At 41.6% G+C, this 14,412-nt stretch overlaps 1 protein-coding gene across 3 annotated transcripts in view; it reads left to right on the top strand.

Annotated features, from left to right (window-relative positions):
- Positions 1–14,412, top strand: part of CERS6 (ceramide synthase 6) — a 308,139-nt gene that overhangs the window by 227,662 nt on the left and 66,065 nt on the right. For all 3 annotated transcript variants that reach the window (XM_057744992.1, XM_057744993.1, XM_057744994.1), the window contains exon 6: positions 41–133. In XM_057744992.1, the coding sequence (XP_057600975.1) occupies positions 41–133 (93 nt within the window). The remainder of the gene's footprint in view (positions 1–40; positions 134–14,412) is intronic.

Consider the following 14,412-nt stretch of genomic DNA (forward strand, 5'->3'; position numbering starts at 1 on the left):
TATTAATTATTGATCTTGTCTTTTTCTCTTTGATCCTCAGCCACTTACGCCTGATCTTCACTACTATTATATCCTGGAGCTGTCGTTTTATTGGTCTTTAATGTTTTCCCAGTTCACTGATATCAAAAGAAAGGTAAGAGTGGGTGTGTTGTAAAGGGCTTGTAGACAGGCGTCTTTCGTGGCCCTCGGCAGATGGATGTAGGGTCTCAAAGGCACTCCCTTCTGTTCTCCCATCAGTACTGCATGAGTACCACTTTCGGCATTATTACAGAAAATTCTCTGCTTTTGTTTGTGCTTTTTTATATTGTATTCCCTTGTCTCTTCACTCTTCCCCGCGCCCCAAACCTAGTGTTCTTTCCTACATGAAAAAATATAACAATGAATCTTAACAGCGTTAACTTCCTCTCAGCTGGATTCACAAGTCCCTCTGTTCTCCAAATTAAGAAGGAAAAATTGTATTTGTAGGTCCCGGGAGAGGGTAAAACCTTAGTGTTCCAGCCCTACAGAATGAAGATTTCCCCAGTTAAAGAGTTATCTAATATCAGAACACATCAGGAAAACGCAGCATTCCTAAGTAAGCTGTGACCTGGTTTTCACCCCTCCCCTCCACTGGAGTAGCTTTTGCTGAGGGTACTCTTGACCTCATAAGTGTTAGACCCACTCATGCTAGTTCTCATCCTACCACCTTCTGGGCAGAATTGGCACTTTTGGCTGTTCACTGTTATTGTTGTTTTTTTTCCATGAAGCTGTTTTCTCCAGATTCCTATATTTGGATCATTCCTGCAAAGTTGTCTTTGCTGGCCTCCATTCCAGTGCCCCACGCTCTGCATATTTGTGTGCACCAGGGTCTGGTCCTAGATTACAGGACAGCATCTCCCTGGGTGATCCAGGTTCATACCCTCCGACACTGTCAGCCGTAACTTCTATACCAATAACTCCCAAATGTTTCTCTCTTGTCCGAAATCCTCTCTGCGGCCACACTTCCACAGATCTAATCATCAGTGGGAATGTGATGTTCTTCTTGCTATTTTATCATTTAATCCTCACAACAACCCTAAGATCCACTGTGAACATTTATTAGTTATTTTCCTTTTATGAACGAGGAGACTGAACCTTACATACAAAGTACTCCCACCCGAAGACATCGTCTTCCCCTGGCCTTGTTCCTCCTCCAGTGCCCTTTGTCACCGACAGTCACGTAAGCTGGACGTTTTCCTTTGCCCTCCTCTTTGCCACCCCTCCTGTCTGCTCCCCTAGTATCACGGACACGTTTAGTTTGAGTCCTCTACTTTGGCTTAATCTATGACAGCGGCCTCTTAAATGGCCCTCCTACCTAAAGAGTCGCTCTTGTCTACCTGCCATCTAAGAGTTACGTTTCTCAAACCTTCAAGACAAAGCCACACTACATGGAATGGTATTCAGGGTTGTCACCATGATTCAGACCCACTTCTCCAGTCTCATCGCCCACCCTTCTCTCCCCCTTCTGAGACTCACATATGCGTTAGTTACAAATATCTTCTCACCATTGTTCAAACACAATTTTTTTCCCCTTCCATCTTTGTTTTTTACAAGACCTTGCTAGCATCTACGCTATTCCCCTTCCTCCTAGACCAGACCAAGCCTCAAAGCAATCTCTTCTTTGAAGCCTTATTCGATTCCCTTATGATTTTTGACCACTTCTTCCTCTGTGTGTAGTTTACCAGTGCCCAGTACTTACCATATTGTATTTTTTAATGGTTTGGTGACTTGCCTCTCTCCCTTCGCGAGACTTGGAGGGCAAAGAGCAGAATATGTTCATCTTTGTGTCTCTCCTGACTATCCATGCACTTGCTTATGGTGGGGCTCAGTAGGTTTAGGGTGAATGAATAAATGGACTCATCAGAATGTCTTCTCACTTACAAATGGGTATCGCCCAAGCTCCTTTGCAAACAGGACTTGCATGGTGATGGAGCGCAGTACTATCGCAGACGCTTTCTCGGTTAGATCGGTAATCTGCCAAATTGCAAAATACCCACGTGGCAGCTGAAAAGCATTTAGGAAGCTATAGCCCTGGTACCTGCGTCACCTCCCCCAGGTATGCTCCTTCCACTCTCCTGCAACAGTGGCTTACTTGGTAAAAGGCTGTCTTTCCTGACAGTGTGGCCTTAATGTGGTATCTGTCTTCGGATTCTCAAAAGTGAATGGTCCCTGTAAGAGCTAAGGCTTAGGCATAGCAGATGGCACCCACTGACACCCATAATTTGTGGTTCCCTTACTCATTGCACCAAACACTCTGGGTCCATTTCTGAAAATGTTTGAAGATCCTTCAGTGATGATTAGATATCGTCTCTTATATGAGGAGTCTTGTTCATTCCTGCAGTCAGTATTTATAACCTGATGGTCTCCACTGTGCCAGGCTCATCGTGCATTTTATTTGTTTTTGAAATCTTTAATTGTGGGAAAAATACAAAACATAAAATTTACCATCTTAACCCTTTTTAAGTGTTTAGTTCAGTAGTGTTATACACATTTGTGCTATTGTGCAACCAGTTTCCAGAACCCCTTGCATCTTGCAAAACGGAAGCTCTGTACCCATTAATCAACAGCTCCGCATTCCCTCCTCCCCAGCCCCCACCCCTGGCAACCACCATTCTACTTTCTGTCTCTATGAATGTGACGACTCTACGTACTTCATTAAAGTGGAATCACACCATATGCATCCTTTTGTGGTGGACATATTTCACTTAGCATAATGTCCTCGTGTTGTAGCATGTGTCAGAATTTCCTTCCTTTTTAAGGCTGAAGAATACAAATTGTATTTTTTTTTGATGAACACTTTTTCCACGTTATACAGAAAATACTTGTGTAACAAAGAAGGAGATCTGATTATTCTTCCGGTCCTGAGGTTGGGAAAATTGATGTACAGTGAACTCACTTAAAATTTTCAAGGTTGTGCAATGTGGGAATGAATTAGAGCCCAAGCTTACCAAGCAGAGCTCCATGATTCACCCATAGATGAGACATTGTCCACAATTCTTGCATTATCTTGTCTGGCCATGCCCCTGACGTGAGAGGTAGTAGGCCTTCTGCAGCTCTTTGCCGTTTTATTGGTTCCTCTTGTGCTTCATGAGAATTAGGGATGCCATCTAGAGTCAAAGAGATTAATGGAAGCAAAACTGACTTAAAGTTGGCCTCCAGGAGCCTAGCCCTAGGGAGCTGTCACTGCACCAAAAGTCACCAAGCCCCTTCCGCTTGCTTAAGGCTCCTCAACCTGCATTTCCCGTGTCTTTTCTCTGAGCCAAGAGGACTCATAGAGGCTTTGTTATTTTAAGCCAAATGACCATCTTCTTAACAGTTGTTATAAGTGGATGACTTTCAAGGGTTGAAGTGTGTCATTTTGTATGGTTTTAACTTACGTTGCATCAGTGTGGAGAAAGCCTACGAAAAGGGGCATTTTACAGTGAGGTCCGTGGAATTGATTCAGGCCTGTACATATTGTCACTGTTTATAAATTAATTATATATACATTTTCCTGTTCAGCGCTGATCGCTTGTGGTAGCCATCTGGCACCTCTCCCTTCTTCCCTTGGTCAGAGTATCTTTGCACATTCCTGGTGCAGCTGGCTTTTTCTTGTTTCTTGCACAAAATGGAAATTTGGCTACTCCCATACGTGCTTGTTACTCCACACAGGTTTTAATGAGGAAGGCCTTCTCCTCTGTCGCCGTCTCTCATTCATGAGTTGTCGCCCTTGCTTTTCTCCTTTGCATCTTGCTGACTGTCACTGCAGGTCCCTGGTGGTTCCCCTTCACTGCCTTCCCACCCAGAGGACCTGCCGTTCCAGCCATCAGCGAGGATTTCTGGTATATTCTGAATACATCCCCACCATCTCTATTACAACTGTTAACTAGACCCCCACCCTCTAAAAACAGCCCGCCTCCTAAGTATGGAATAGAGGTGTTTGATGACATCCATCGACCACATAGCGTGGAAATCAACTTCTGAAGGCTATCCATAGGGTTGTTAAATAGAAATGTTATAAAAATGTTTCTTTAGTTGCCGTATTAAATGACAATGAGCTTCAACAGCCGTTTTCAAATAGCGACCAGAGTTTATAAACGTTTGATCCAAATGCGTGCCTCCAGCTGTCGGAATCAATACCTTAAAATACGAGGTTCAGAAATAACTCTTTGTAACTTAATTGGTTCATGAGTCTTTCTAAAAATGGCTTTCATATTCACAAACTCTTCCCCTCTAGACACATCCTGGTATTGCTGTCTTTTTTTTTTTTTTAATTGCTCTGTTTCCAAATAGAATCTGGAATTTAAAAATGATTGGAGAACTTTCATCCTTGTGGTGACAGAACGCATTGCCCCTGTTGAGTATTTCCAGGGTCGGTACTTATTTGGTCAGTGATGATATACATACTGTGAATCTTCTCAGAGGGAAGATACTAGGCAAGATGTGGTCTTTTGGTATAATGGGCTTATAACTTAAGTATTCTATTAGATGTTACCAAGGTATGTCTATCTTTTTGAAGATTTTTCCTTCCTTTTTTCTTCTTCTGTCCATTCCTCTCTCCTTTCTTCCTTCTTTTGTAAAAAGAAATCATTAAGGTATCTTATTTAAAAACAACAGGTATATTCTTGGTATTCAGATTGCTTGAATCACCTTTTATTTCCCAAGGCTTAATCTTTATCAAGATTCTGTCTTTCAGCACCTGTTCACAATGAGTATTTCTCCCGTGCATCTAAATTTTCTAATGGAAGCTAATAAATAGGACTGTGTTGGAGCTCAGAACAGCTTGCTTGTGTCCAAGCCCCGTGTGCCTTTTAACTAAGCTTCTGTTTGGCTTGATGGCCTGGGTCCTTGGCCACTGAACCTTGCTTGTGTTTGGAGTCCTTTGCAGGAAATCATCCATGGCTGAGTTCCAGGACCCAGTTGGTGAAATCAGCTCGTTGCTCTTTTGGGCTTTAACCTGAGGGAAAACATTCCATAAAAAATCGCTCACAGAGAGATGATGATGATGGTTAAATTTAGCAAGGAATTTATTGACAGGCTTGTGTTTACTCTTTGGTAACTTTTGTAGAAAATAACTGGTGTCCATTGCTATGAGTACTTTAGCTGCCTTTGGGGGTCCTGCCTTGCTCCAGATCTTTTGTGCTTCAGTTAGCTTTAGGGTAAAAAAAAAAAAAAAAACTGTTGTGCTTCAATCATTTCCCACTTAATAAGGGAACAGTATGGCATAGAGTTAAACAAAACAATGTCCGTGAAGCCATCTAGTACAATGATTTACAGAGCTCAGAGCTGTATCTAGCACAGAATGACCAAAACTTGGTTGTATCAAAACGTAGTGCTAAAACCAAAAACGAATCAAAAAACCTCCCAAACCTAGTGGCCATAAGTTTTTGTATTTTTGGTCAATTAAAGTGAAAAAAAATAGTTAGGGAAAGGCACTAACTTAAGGTTGCCAACCTTTTACTTTTCCTGGTGAGGAAATTTAAAAATTACCTACCACTTATTACCATCAATTTATAAAAGAAAGGGCATCTTAACATTTTAAAGGAGAAAAGACACCTTGTGAAAAAGAACAGTCCTTTCCATTTATCATTAACTTTTTAGTTTTTATTTCTCTCATTTTGCTCTAAACTGGGGAAAAATTATGAGCAATATGGACTTCTCAGAGGTTAAAATCATGGGCTCTGGAGTCCATCTACCTGCCCAGCACTGCTCCTAACTTGACGTGACCTTGAGCTAGGTACTTTACCTCTCGGTGCGTTTGTGTCCTGATCTAAAGAACAGAGTCCATATAACCTATCCCATGGGAGTGTTGTAAGCATCAGTAAGTGACACATGCTGTTGGAATAGTGCTTGGCACATGGCACATGCTTCATGTGTGTCCGCTGTTCCTGTGAGTGTTAATGCGATTCGCCAAATATTGCCAGCTCTCTGCTCTCAGGCACATGGAGGATTGTGGTCAGACATGCCCCTTCTTGTGGCTGGATGTAGCCATGTGACTGGTAGGCTGTGAGCAGAACTGACTCGAGCCAGTAATGTAATGTAGTTGCTGGTGTGAGACCCACTAGAGTCTCCTTTCCCCTCTAGTACAGCGATTGGTAACATTTGAGATGGGCGGCTCCATCAGCCTGGGTCCCTAAGTGATGCTGCCAATTGGTAACGTGCAGTGAATAAGAAACAGGCCTTTGGTATAAACCACGGAGATGTTTAAGGGCTTTGTTATTGCCTCATAACCTAGCTTATCCCGACTGGTGCAGCTACTATTAACAGTTCGGCTGATTCTCATCTCTTAGAACAATATTTGGAAATCATTTGTCTAGATAGCAGTTGGTCTGCAGACACCTGGAGATTTCTGAGACCCTTTCAGGAGATCTGCAACATTCAAACTGTCTTCATAATAAGGCTAGGATGTCATTTGCCTTTCTTATTGCATTGGAATTTGCCCTAGTCGTGCAAAAGTAACAACGAAATTGCTAGCAGTGGCGCCAAACAGTATGAAGAGTTTTTGTATTCCTTACTGCCTCATGCTTGCGGTAAGAAAAAAAAAAGTCAGTTTCTCTTGCAAATGCTCTTGTTGAAGCAGTAAAAAGTGTTAATTTTATTAAATCTCTATTCTTGAGTATACATTTTGAAAATGATTTTGTGTGATAAAATGGGGAGGAGGCATAAGGAGCTCCTGCTACAGAACACTGTGGAACGTGTCTTAGGAAAAATCACGTGCAGTTAGTGCTTTGCATTGAGGGCTGTACTTGCTGCCCTTTCCTGCAAAGAATCTCATTTTTACTTGAAGGAATGACAGACAAAGTATGGTTATTCCAACTTGGGTACTTTGTAGACACATTCTTGAAAATGCACAGAGTGAACTTGTAAAGGTGTTTCAGGTAGAACCGTTGACATTATTTGTTGTCAATGATAAAACTCAAGCTTTCAAGAAAAAATTAGATCTCTAGAAAACTTGTGTCCACCAGCAAGAGCTTGATAGCATCTCAATACTTAAGGACTTTTCTCATGAGATTGGTAGTGATGTTACTAAATGTGATTTTTAAAATATTGCATAACAATCTGTTTCGTTAACTCCATGAGCCAATATTTTCCAAGTGACTAATGTCTGATGCTCCAAAATTATGCCTGAGTGAAAGATCCACTCAAAGGTCAAGACGGACCAAAGGATTTTACGTAACAGGATATGAAAAGTTTATTGATATAATTTTAAGTTCCACTTTGAAACTAACCTTTAAGAATATCTCTCTTGTCAAGTTTTGGTACAGTATCAAGGAAGAATATCCGTAACTATCTGTAAAGACTATTAAGCTTCTTCTCCCTTTCCCAACTCTGTGATACCAGATTTTCTTTGCATACTTTAACCAAAATAACAGGGCGACAGATTGACTATATATGCAGTGATGAGAACCCAACGTGTGTCAGACATCAAGGAGATTTGCAGTCATGTAAAACAAGGCCACTGTTTGCACGAATTTTTTTTTAAATTTTGGAAAATGTGGTCATTTTTCATAAATATATTAGCGAACATAAAATGAACTTCATTTAAAATAAATCAATAAATGTGTTTTACGTGTTTTTTAAATTTCTCCGTTTTCATGTCCAGTGTGATAAATACCGATAGATATGACCCACATCAACAAACACTTTTTGGTGTCCTCAATAACTTTTAAAAATCTGAAAGGCTCCTGAAGACCTGGATAATTAACTGGTTTACTCTTTCATCAAATAGGACAACTGTCCCTACATCGCAGACTGTTATGATTTAGATAAGACATTACATTTGAATATACTCACATTGGTGCCTGGTCCAAACTAGCTGCTTGATTCATCTTAGCTGGCGGTGAATATGCATGACCTTGGGTAGCTCCATCCCCCCTATGTACCTCAGTTTTCTTACCTGTAAAAGAGTAGTAACTCCAAAAATTAAATAAATGAATGAATGAATGAATGAATGGCTCCTAAGACCAAAACATTTGAGAAGTGCTCATCTCGATTATTTCCTGAGCAGATGACTCCTGAGTGCTAACTTAGGTCGTATCAGTGTCTCCTTTCTTTGCTTGAAAAGCGAAAGTCACGCCAGATGACACCTGCCCATCCTGCGAGGAATGCGGGATGCTGTAGAATTCTCCCTGTGTAATCCCCGTGCTGTGGCTTGTGGACACAGGCAGGCAGGCCCTTAACCTCTCCTTCACAGAGGCGCCACACTGATCTTCTGTGTGTCCACGTGCGGTTAGAGTAGCAATATCCTGCCCTCGAAGCTTAGGTTTCTTCCGAGGCAGATGACTCTTGACTCTGAGGCCTCTGTCCTGTTTCTTTCTTACTACAGTGTCTTCAGAATCAAAGAAAGGAAGAAGAGGCAGGTCATTTTAGTGAGCAGCCGCCTGTGATCAAAGCATTGCAACCCGGGGCCACCTGTAGGCTGATGGGAGAATAATAGAACCGTGTTGTCTGGAAAAGAGAAAGTGTTTTATGGGGCAATTTTATGAGATTTTATTCAAAGGCTGCCTTCAGTAGTAGCATATTCCAGCAATCAAACTCCCAAATGCCTTGCCAGGGAGGAGACTCTCAAGCATTTTTAGATCTCACAGTTAGATGACCAGCCGCTGGACAGCCCTGGGGCAGTGCGGTGGTGTATACTGCTATCTAGGACATGGGAGGGTGACAGCGGGAACCTCTTCTTCCAGGGTGGTGCAAAGGGCCACAGCATCGCCACATGACAGAGAGACCCACTCCCAGGATCCACATGGCGCTGCTGGTCCAGGGCTCTGGGTCCTTAAATCTAGGGCCTCAGGGATCCCACCCTCTCTCAGGAGGTACCACTGACATTTGCAAGGTATCACTTTCATTGGGAGGTTCAGTCCTTCTGCTTCCTCTGGGGAATTTCCCATAAGTCATGCTAGGAAAACACCTACTTTGAATTATTATGGCTCTAACTATCTCCCTGACCCGGTGCATTCCCTCCATTTCTACCCCCTTAAATATAAACGGACCCATCTCATATGACCCGCTTTGGCCTCCCAAGAAGAGGAATGTCTTCCACTCGTGGCTAATCCTCGCCTTTGCTCTGTATCCCCCTTTCTCCCTGTCTTCTAGAAGTGACCGTGTCCTCTCTGGTCGTCTCTCACTTGCATGTGTTTTCAGAAGCGTCCTCTCCCCGCTGCCCCCTTCCACATTGTCATCCTTCCTCACGCACGCGTCTGTCTCTGAGAAGCAGCCCGCTGTGGCCGGAGCCTGAGCTCTGGAGCCGCACACGACGGGACGCACACCGGCCCCTCGCCTGTCCTTACTGTGTAACTCCGGGAAAACTACGTAGCTTTTCTGTGCCTCGGTTTCTTTATAAAATGGCCTTCAAAGAGTACTTGCCTTGTGGGGCTGCTGAGAATAAATCACTGTGTCAGAATCTTTGAAGCCTGAGAATGAGTAGGCAAATCTCAGGCTAGACAGAAGTTCACCCGGGAGTCAAAGTGGAGTGGGGCTTAGAGAAGAGAAAACACAAGCATTCCAGCCATTAAAACAACAAACCAACCAACCTGAAGAACAAGAACGCTGGCACGTGACTGCTGCACGTCGAGTTCTGTCTGTGAAGGGAGGTGGGGAACTGAGGCAGCTGAAGGAAGAGGAATGAGGGGACAAGAGGAGGCTGATGACAGTAGTGAGAGTGGCCCTCAACCCCTGCTGCCCACGTACAGCATCATCCCGCCCTGGCGGACCTAAAGGAGACTTCCTCCGTCGTCCGTCTAAAGCACCAGGTTGAGACCTTGGTGCCCCAAGGACATCACAGCACAGGATGACGGCTTTTGGGTCCTGGGATATTGCTGATTTCCGTTGAGCACAGTCTACCCGCTACGGATTGTTCTGGGTCTTTTCAACCTGAATGGGCTTACTTGATATCAGGTGTTGCCCTTGCCTTTGTCCCTAGGGATATCGACCCTGCCCACCCCCAAACCCCGCCCCCCCCAAAAAAAAGGAAAATAAAATTTGTTAACCTGCACATCCCTTAAGACGGTTACGTTGAGTATGTTTTAAATGTCTCAGAAGTGACCCTTCTAGCGTTAAAAGCTGTACAAATTAGTGTGGCTGGGCCAAGAGTAATTTAAACAGAGCCCAGAAGATGTGTATTTTGGCCTCCAGCTGCTGGCGCTTGTAATTTAGCAGGACTTGTAGTGATGGGGAACATGTCAATACCCAAAGTTCAAAGAGAAAAAGACCTGTGTATAATTAAGACAGATAAGAAAGATATCTATATCATTTGAAAGCAGAGTGCATTTGGAGAGCGTACTTTGATGGGAAGAGGAAAGGGGGACGCATGGGGGAGGACTCCAGGGAGTTGCAAATTAAGTCCCGAGCTCTGACCAGGCACAGAGGGAGGGAATTGGTGGCACTATTTTACTGTTTTTCTATTGTACAAATAAAATTTTATTGCATCTTTTTCCACAGTAATAAAATCAGTTAGATTAAAGATTAACTAAATTCATAGTAGACAGGATTCTGAGTTCTTGATCATAAAATGGTGCTGTAAATATTCCACAGGAGAAAGATTGGGTAAACATTGCTTATACAGCAGTTCTTTATTTCATTTGTGTATGTTCCCAGAAGCTCTGAAGTCATGGCACATGTAGCAGTGGAGAAAGTAATATTGCATCCAAACAGACAGCTCTTGTTTTCACAAAAGCTCAAGCTTTTTGTGAAGAAACTCCTAGATTTTCAAATGATCTCGAAGTTGCAGTTATAACTTATCATGAGAATTTTGATGGAGATACCTGCCAAAACTCTTTTTTAAAAAGTCATTTATCTGAATTTTGAAAGTAACACTTAATGGGTTACTAAGGAATAGCTGTGAAAATTAAATTTCTTGCATATTCTTTATCTAAAGAAAATGTGATGAAGCCAGCCAAGAGCCTATGCAATTGCCACATCTCAAATTACATGACTGAGTTTCCCAAATTATGCCTTTTGACATGGCTCTAAGGCAGGGCTCATCAGACTGTCCTGTAGAGGGCCTGCTGGTTAATATGTTCAACTCGGGGGCTGTATAGTCCCTGTTGCAACTGCTAAACGCTTACCACTGTAGCAAGAACACTGCCATGGACCGTAATTTAAAAAATGGGTGTGGCTGTGCTCTAATAAAAGATTATTTACAGAAACAGACGAGGGCCAGATTTGGCCTGGGGGCCGCAGTGTGTCTTTCTCGGCTCTAAAGCCGAGTCACCTGGACGTGCAAGTTTGGTCAACAGTGAGAATGTCCGCTGAGAATGGCTGGTAGAGATATTCACATCACATCAGTACATATTTTTAAAACGTTTTTCATAGTAACAGTAGCAAGTTTAAAGTCTCTAACCAATTTATTTCTTAGCACTTACTATTTTTAGAATGATATTTGTATGAGACAGTTATCTCCCTCGAGGACCTAAGTCTGTATGTATTTAGTCCCAAAGGTGAAAAATCTAGTTTATTGGGAAAAAAGCGTAGAAATAAATTTGACTCTAGGTTTTGTATGAATGAGGTTTTATTCATGGACTGATTTTAGAGATGGGGTAATTGAATCATTCCTGCTAGGACTCCTCCACGTTATAATTAAACAAACATTTCCCAAATAAATCACAGTTTTTTTCATCCATTTCCGAATTTTTTCATAAATATTTAGACCAGAGTGCATAGGCTCTACATGAGAATGGCAGGGAATTTCACTTACAATTTTTGAAGAACTTTGTGATTTGAAATACTTTACTTTAAATGGCACATTTAATCAGTTCTGTTTAGAGTGAAGCAAAACTCAAGGCCAGCTACAAATATGATAACCAAGTAAATTGTGGGAGATTCCAGATATCCAAATGTTGACATTTACATTTACATGTGGTATGGGAACTTCTTAGGTCAGGTGCTGGTGAGGGAAAGGTGTAATTTTCAAATTGCCTAGTATGGGGGAAATCAGAATCAACTGATTTTTATAAATCACTGAATATACTTTCATTTCAGACCTTGTCTTTAAAACCGGGACAGTTTTTTAGTCCATAGTTTCTTTGTTTTTTAAGAGGAATATATACATGTATATGAGGGCAAGTCAAAAATGATCCGCACTCCGGTTATATCAAAACGTCTGTAAATTCTACAGCCAGAGTGCGGATCATTTCTGACTCACCTTCGTGTGTGTACACACACACACACACACACACACATTCCATGCTCTTAGGACTGCAGCTATCCATAGCCAAATGTTGAGAATCTATTATATTTTCATATTCCCTCAATGGGAAGAGTATCTAACTGTGCTTATTCTTGGCATATGCAAGCTTTGTCTGACGTTCTCTCCATCTCTGTGTGTGTTCGTTCTGGAGTGGAGGCCGCCTGAGTGGCCACTCTCCCCTGTATGTTGTCAAGTTTCAGGCTTGAAGTCCACGTCCTGCACAGCCGCCTTGCTCCCCAGCATTCTGAGTTTTACCCCCAAGTTGCACAATCCCAAGGGAAGAGATAGGGAGACTCTTTGTTATTGATCTCTAGAAAAAAAGAGCATGTTATGCTGTTAAAAGTCCTACTAATTTCTTTGTACCTTGAAGACTCAAATAAGAAAACTATTTTTTAAAAAAAGAAAACAAATAGAAGTGAGAGATTTCTATTACTGCTGTAGTTGCTGTAAAATGAAATCAGCTTCCAATTGTGTTTCTGTCCTTCTGTTTCATAGAGAGCAAAAATCTGCTAAATGTGTAACCTGGTATTACCTGATTCCTATTCATGAGTTAGAGTATGTTTATCAATGACATTTATTACTGATATTTATTAAATTTGGGAAAGTTAGCACATGTCATTTGCATTCAAGAAGGAAGAGTCTTTTCTTTGTGTTGCACTTTAGTGGTATGTCATATTTTCCACCATACATGCACACCTAAATCAGCCATCACTTAAAAGTCTTGGTCTGCTTATTCCTTTTTGAGAAGGTTCACCAGTGCTTTTCTTTATTTGTTGAAAAGGTTATTCCCAAAAGAAACGGCATAAAATTGTTAATACTTTATCCAGCAAATGAGAATTTAGAGAACAAGTTTCTTGTTTATAGTGAGTTTTTTAAAAATGAGAATTGAGTTAATTTTGCTTCCATAAAAATATATATATCAAGATGAGTTTCTGGTGCTCCCTGAAAACAGAGTATTATTTCAAAGCCTCTTGCAGCCTGACCATCGCAAATGGAGTTCCGTCATGTAGAACATCAGACATCTTAATGAGAGGGTGACCCCTCTGGCCCTTTGATGCTTCTATTTGATTGTGCAGAGAATTCCCCTGGATAACTGAGTTAAGGATGCTGATTCTCCTTCTCTAACAGTTGGGGATGGAGCACAAGTAGCTAGAAGTCTACCTGCACCTACGAGTTTCTCATGTGGAAGCTATACAGAACAGACTGAGACTCTGTTCTGAGTTCTGTAAACGCCATTCAGAAATATAATAAGGAAAAACCCCAGCATTTTCTTACCAGCTTCTGGTATTAAAATGGATGGGTTTTCCTTGAATTTTTTCATTTTAGGCTCATTGTAATTGCACTTGAGCCAAGACCATATCTGTTTTTTCCCCTGCCTCTGACAATTAACATGGGAGAAGCCACTGGAATGAGGGCTGGGGTCAGGGTAGATATCAGGCAGGGCACATGGAAGGAGCCCTTGACTGTGGCTGTGAATATGTCCCGAAACAGTGTGGCAGAAGCACAGGAGTTTGGGAATCGCTGATGCAGGTAGCCAGGCCAGTCTGTTTTGACTAAGAACTTTGGGATCCATCTTCAAGATGAGGGCTGACAAGAAATCACAATCTCTCTACCGAATTGATGCCACCAAAAATGAAAGAAAATATTCTCAACCTAAAACGCTGATACGTTTCCTGCAGGTTGCCTGTGTCTAGATATACACCAGTCACTTTCAGCAGTAGCAAGCATGATGGCATTTCTCACCATGCACTGATAAAGTCTAAATTGACACTTTGTTTAAAAACTGTTATTTGGACCAGATTCACTGCCTATTCAAAAAAAATGTGTCAGGGTGAGGAAATTAGAGTAACAAAGAATAATGATTGCATGGATTTTATTAGACGTGTTTCATTGTGTATAATGCTTTCTGAAGCAGAAATGTAAAAGACAAAATCCATTATTCATGCTTCTTATATTCATACAGATATGACAGTATAATGAAAATTGGTCTTCTGCCATGAGCGGAGCTCTGAGCCCCTCAGTAATAAATATTTTCTAGGACCAGGGAATTTATATGCAAAAATCATCTTCACAAAGCAAACTTTGTCTGAAAAACAAGGCTTTTGTTTCTAGGGCAGCCTTGCTATATTGCCAAGGGCATTGTTTTATTTATTGACATTTATATCAATGTCAATAGATACCTGTTAGGAAACTTAATTATAAAATGGCCCTAATCCTCCGTAAGCGTTTTA

This window comes from Hippopotamus amphibius, chromosome 8, assembly GCF_030028045.1.
Source record: "Hippopotamus amphibius kiboko isolate mHipAmp2 chromosome 8, mHipAmp2.hap2, whole genome shotgun sequence".
In the NCBI taxonomy this organism is placed as follows: Eukaryota; Metazoa; Chordata; class Mammalia; order Artiodactyla; family Hippopotamidae; genus Hippopotamus; species Hippopotamus amphibius.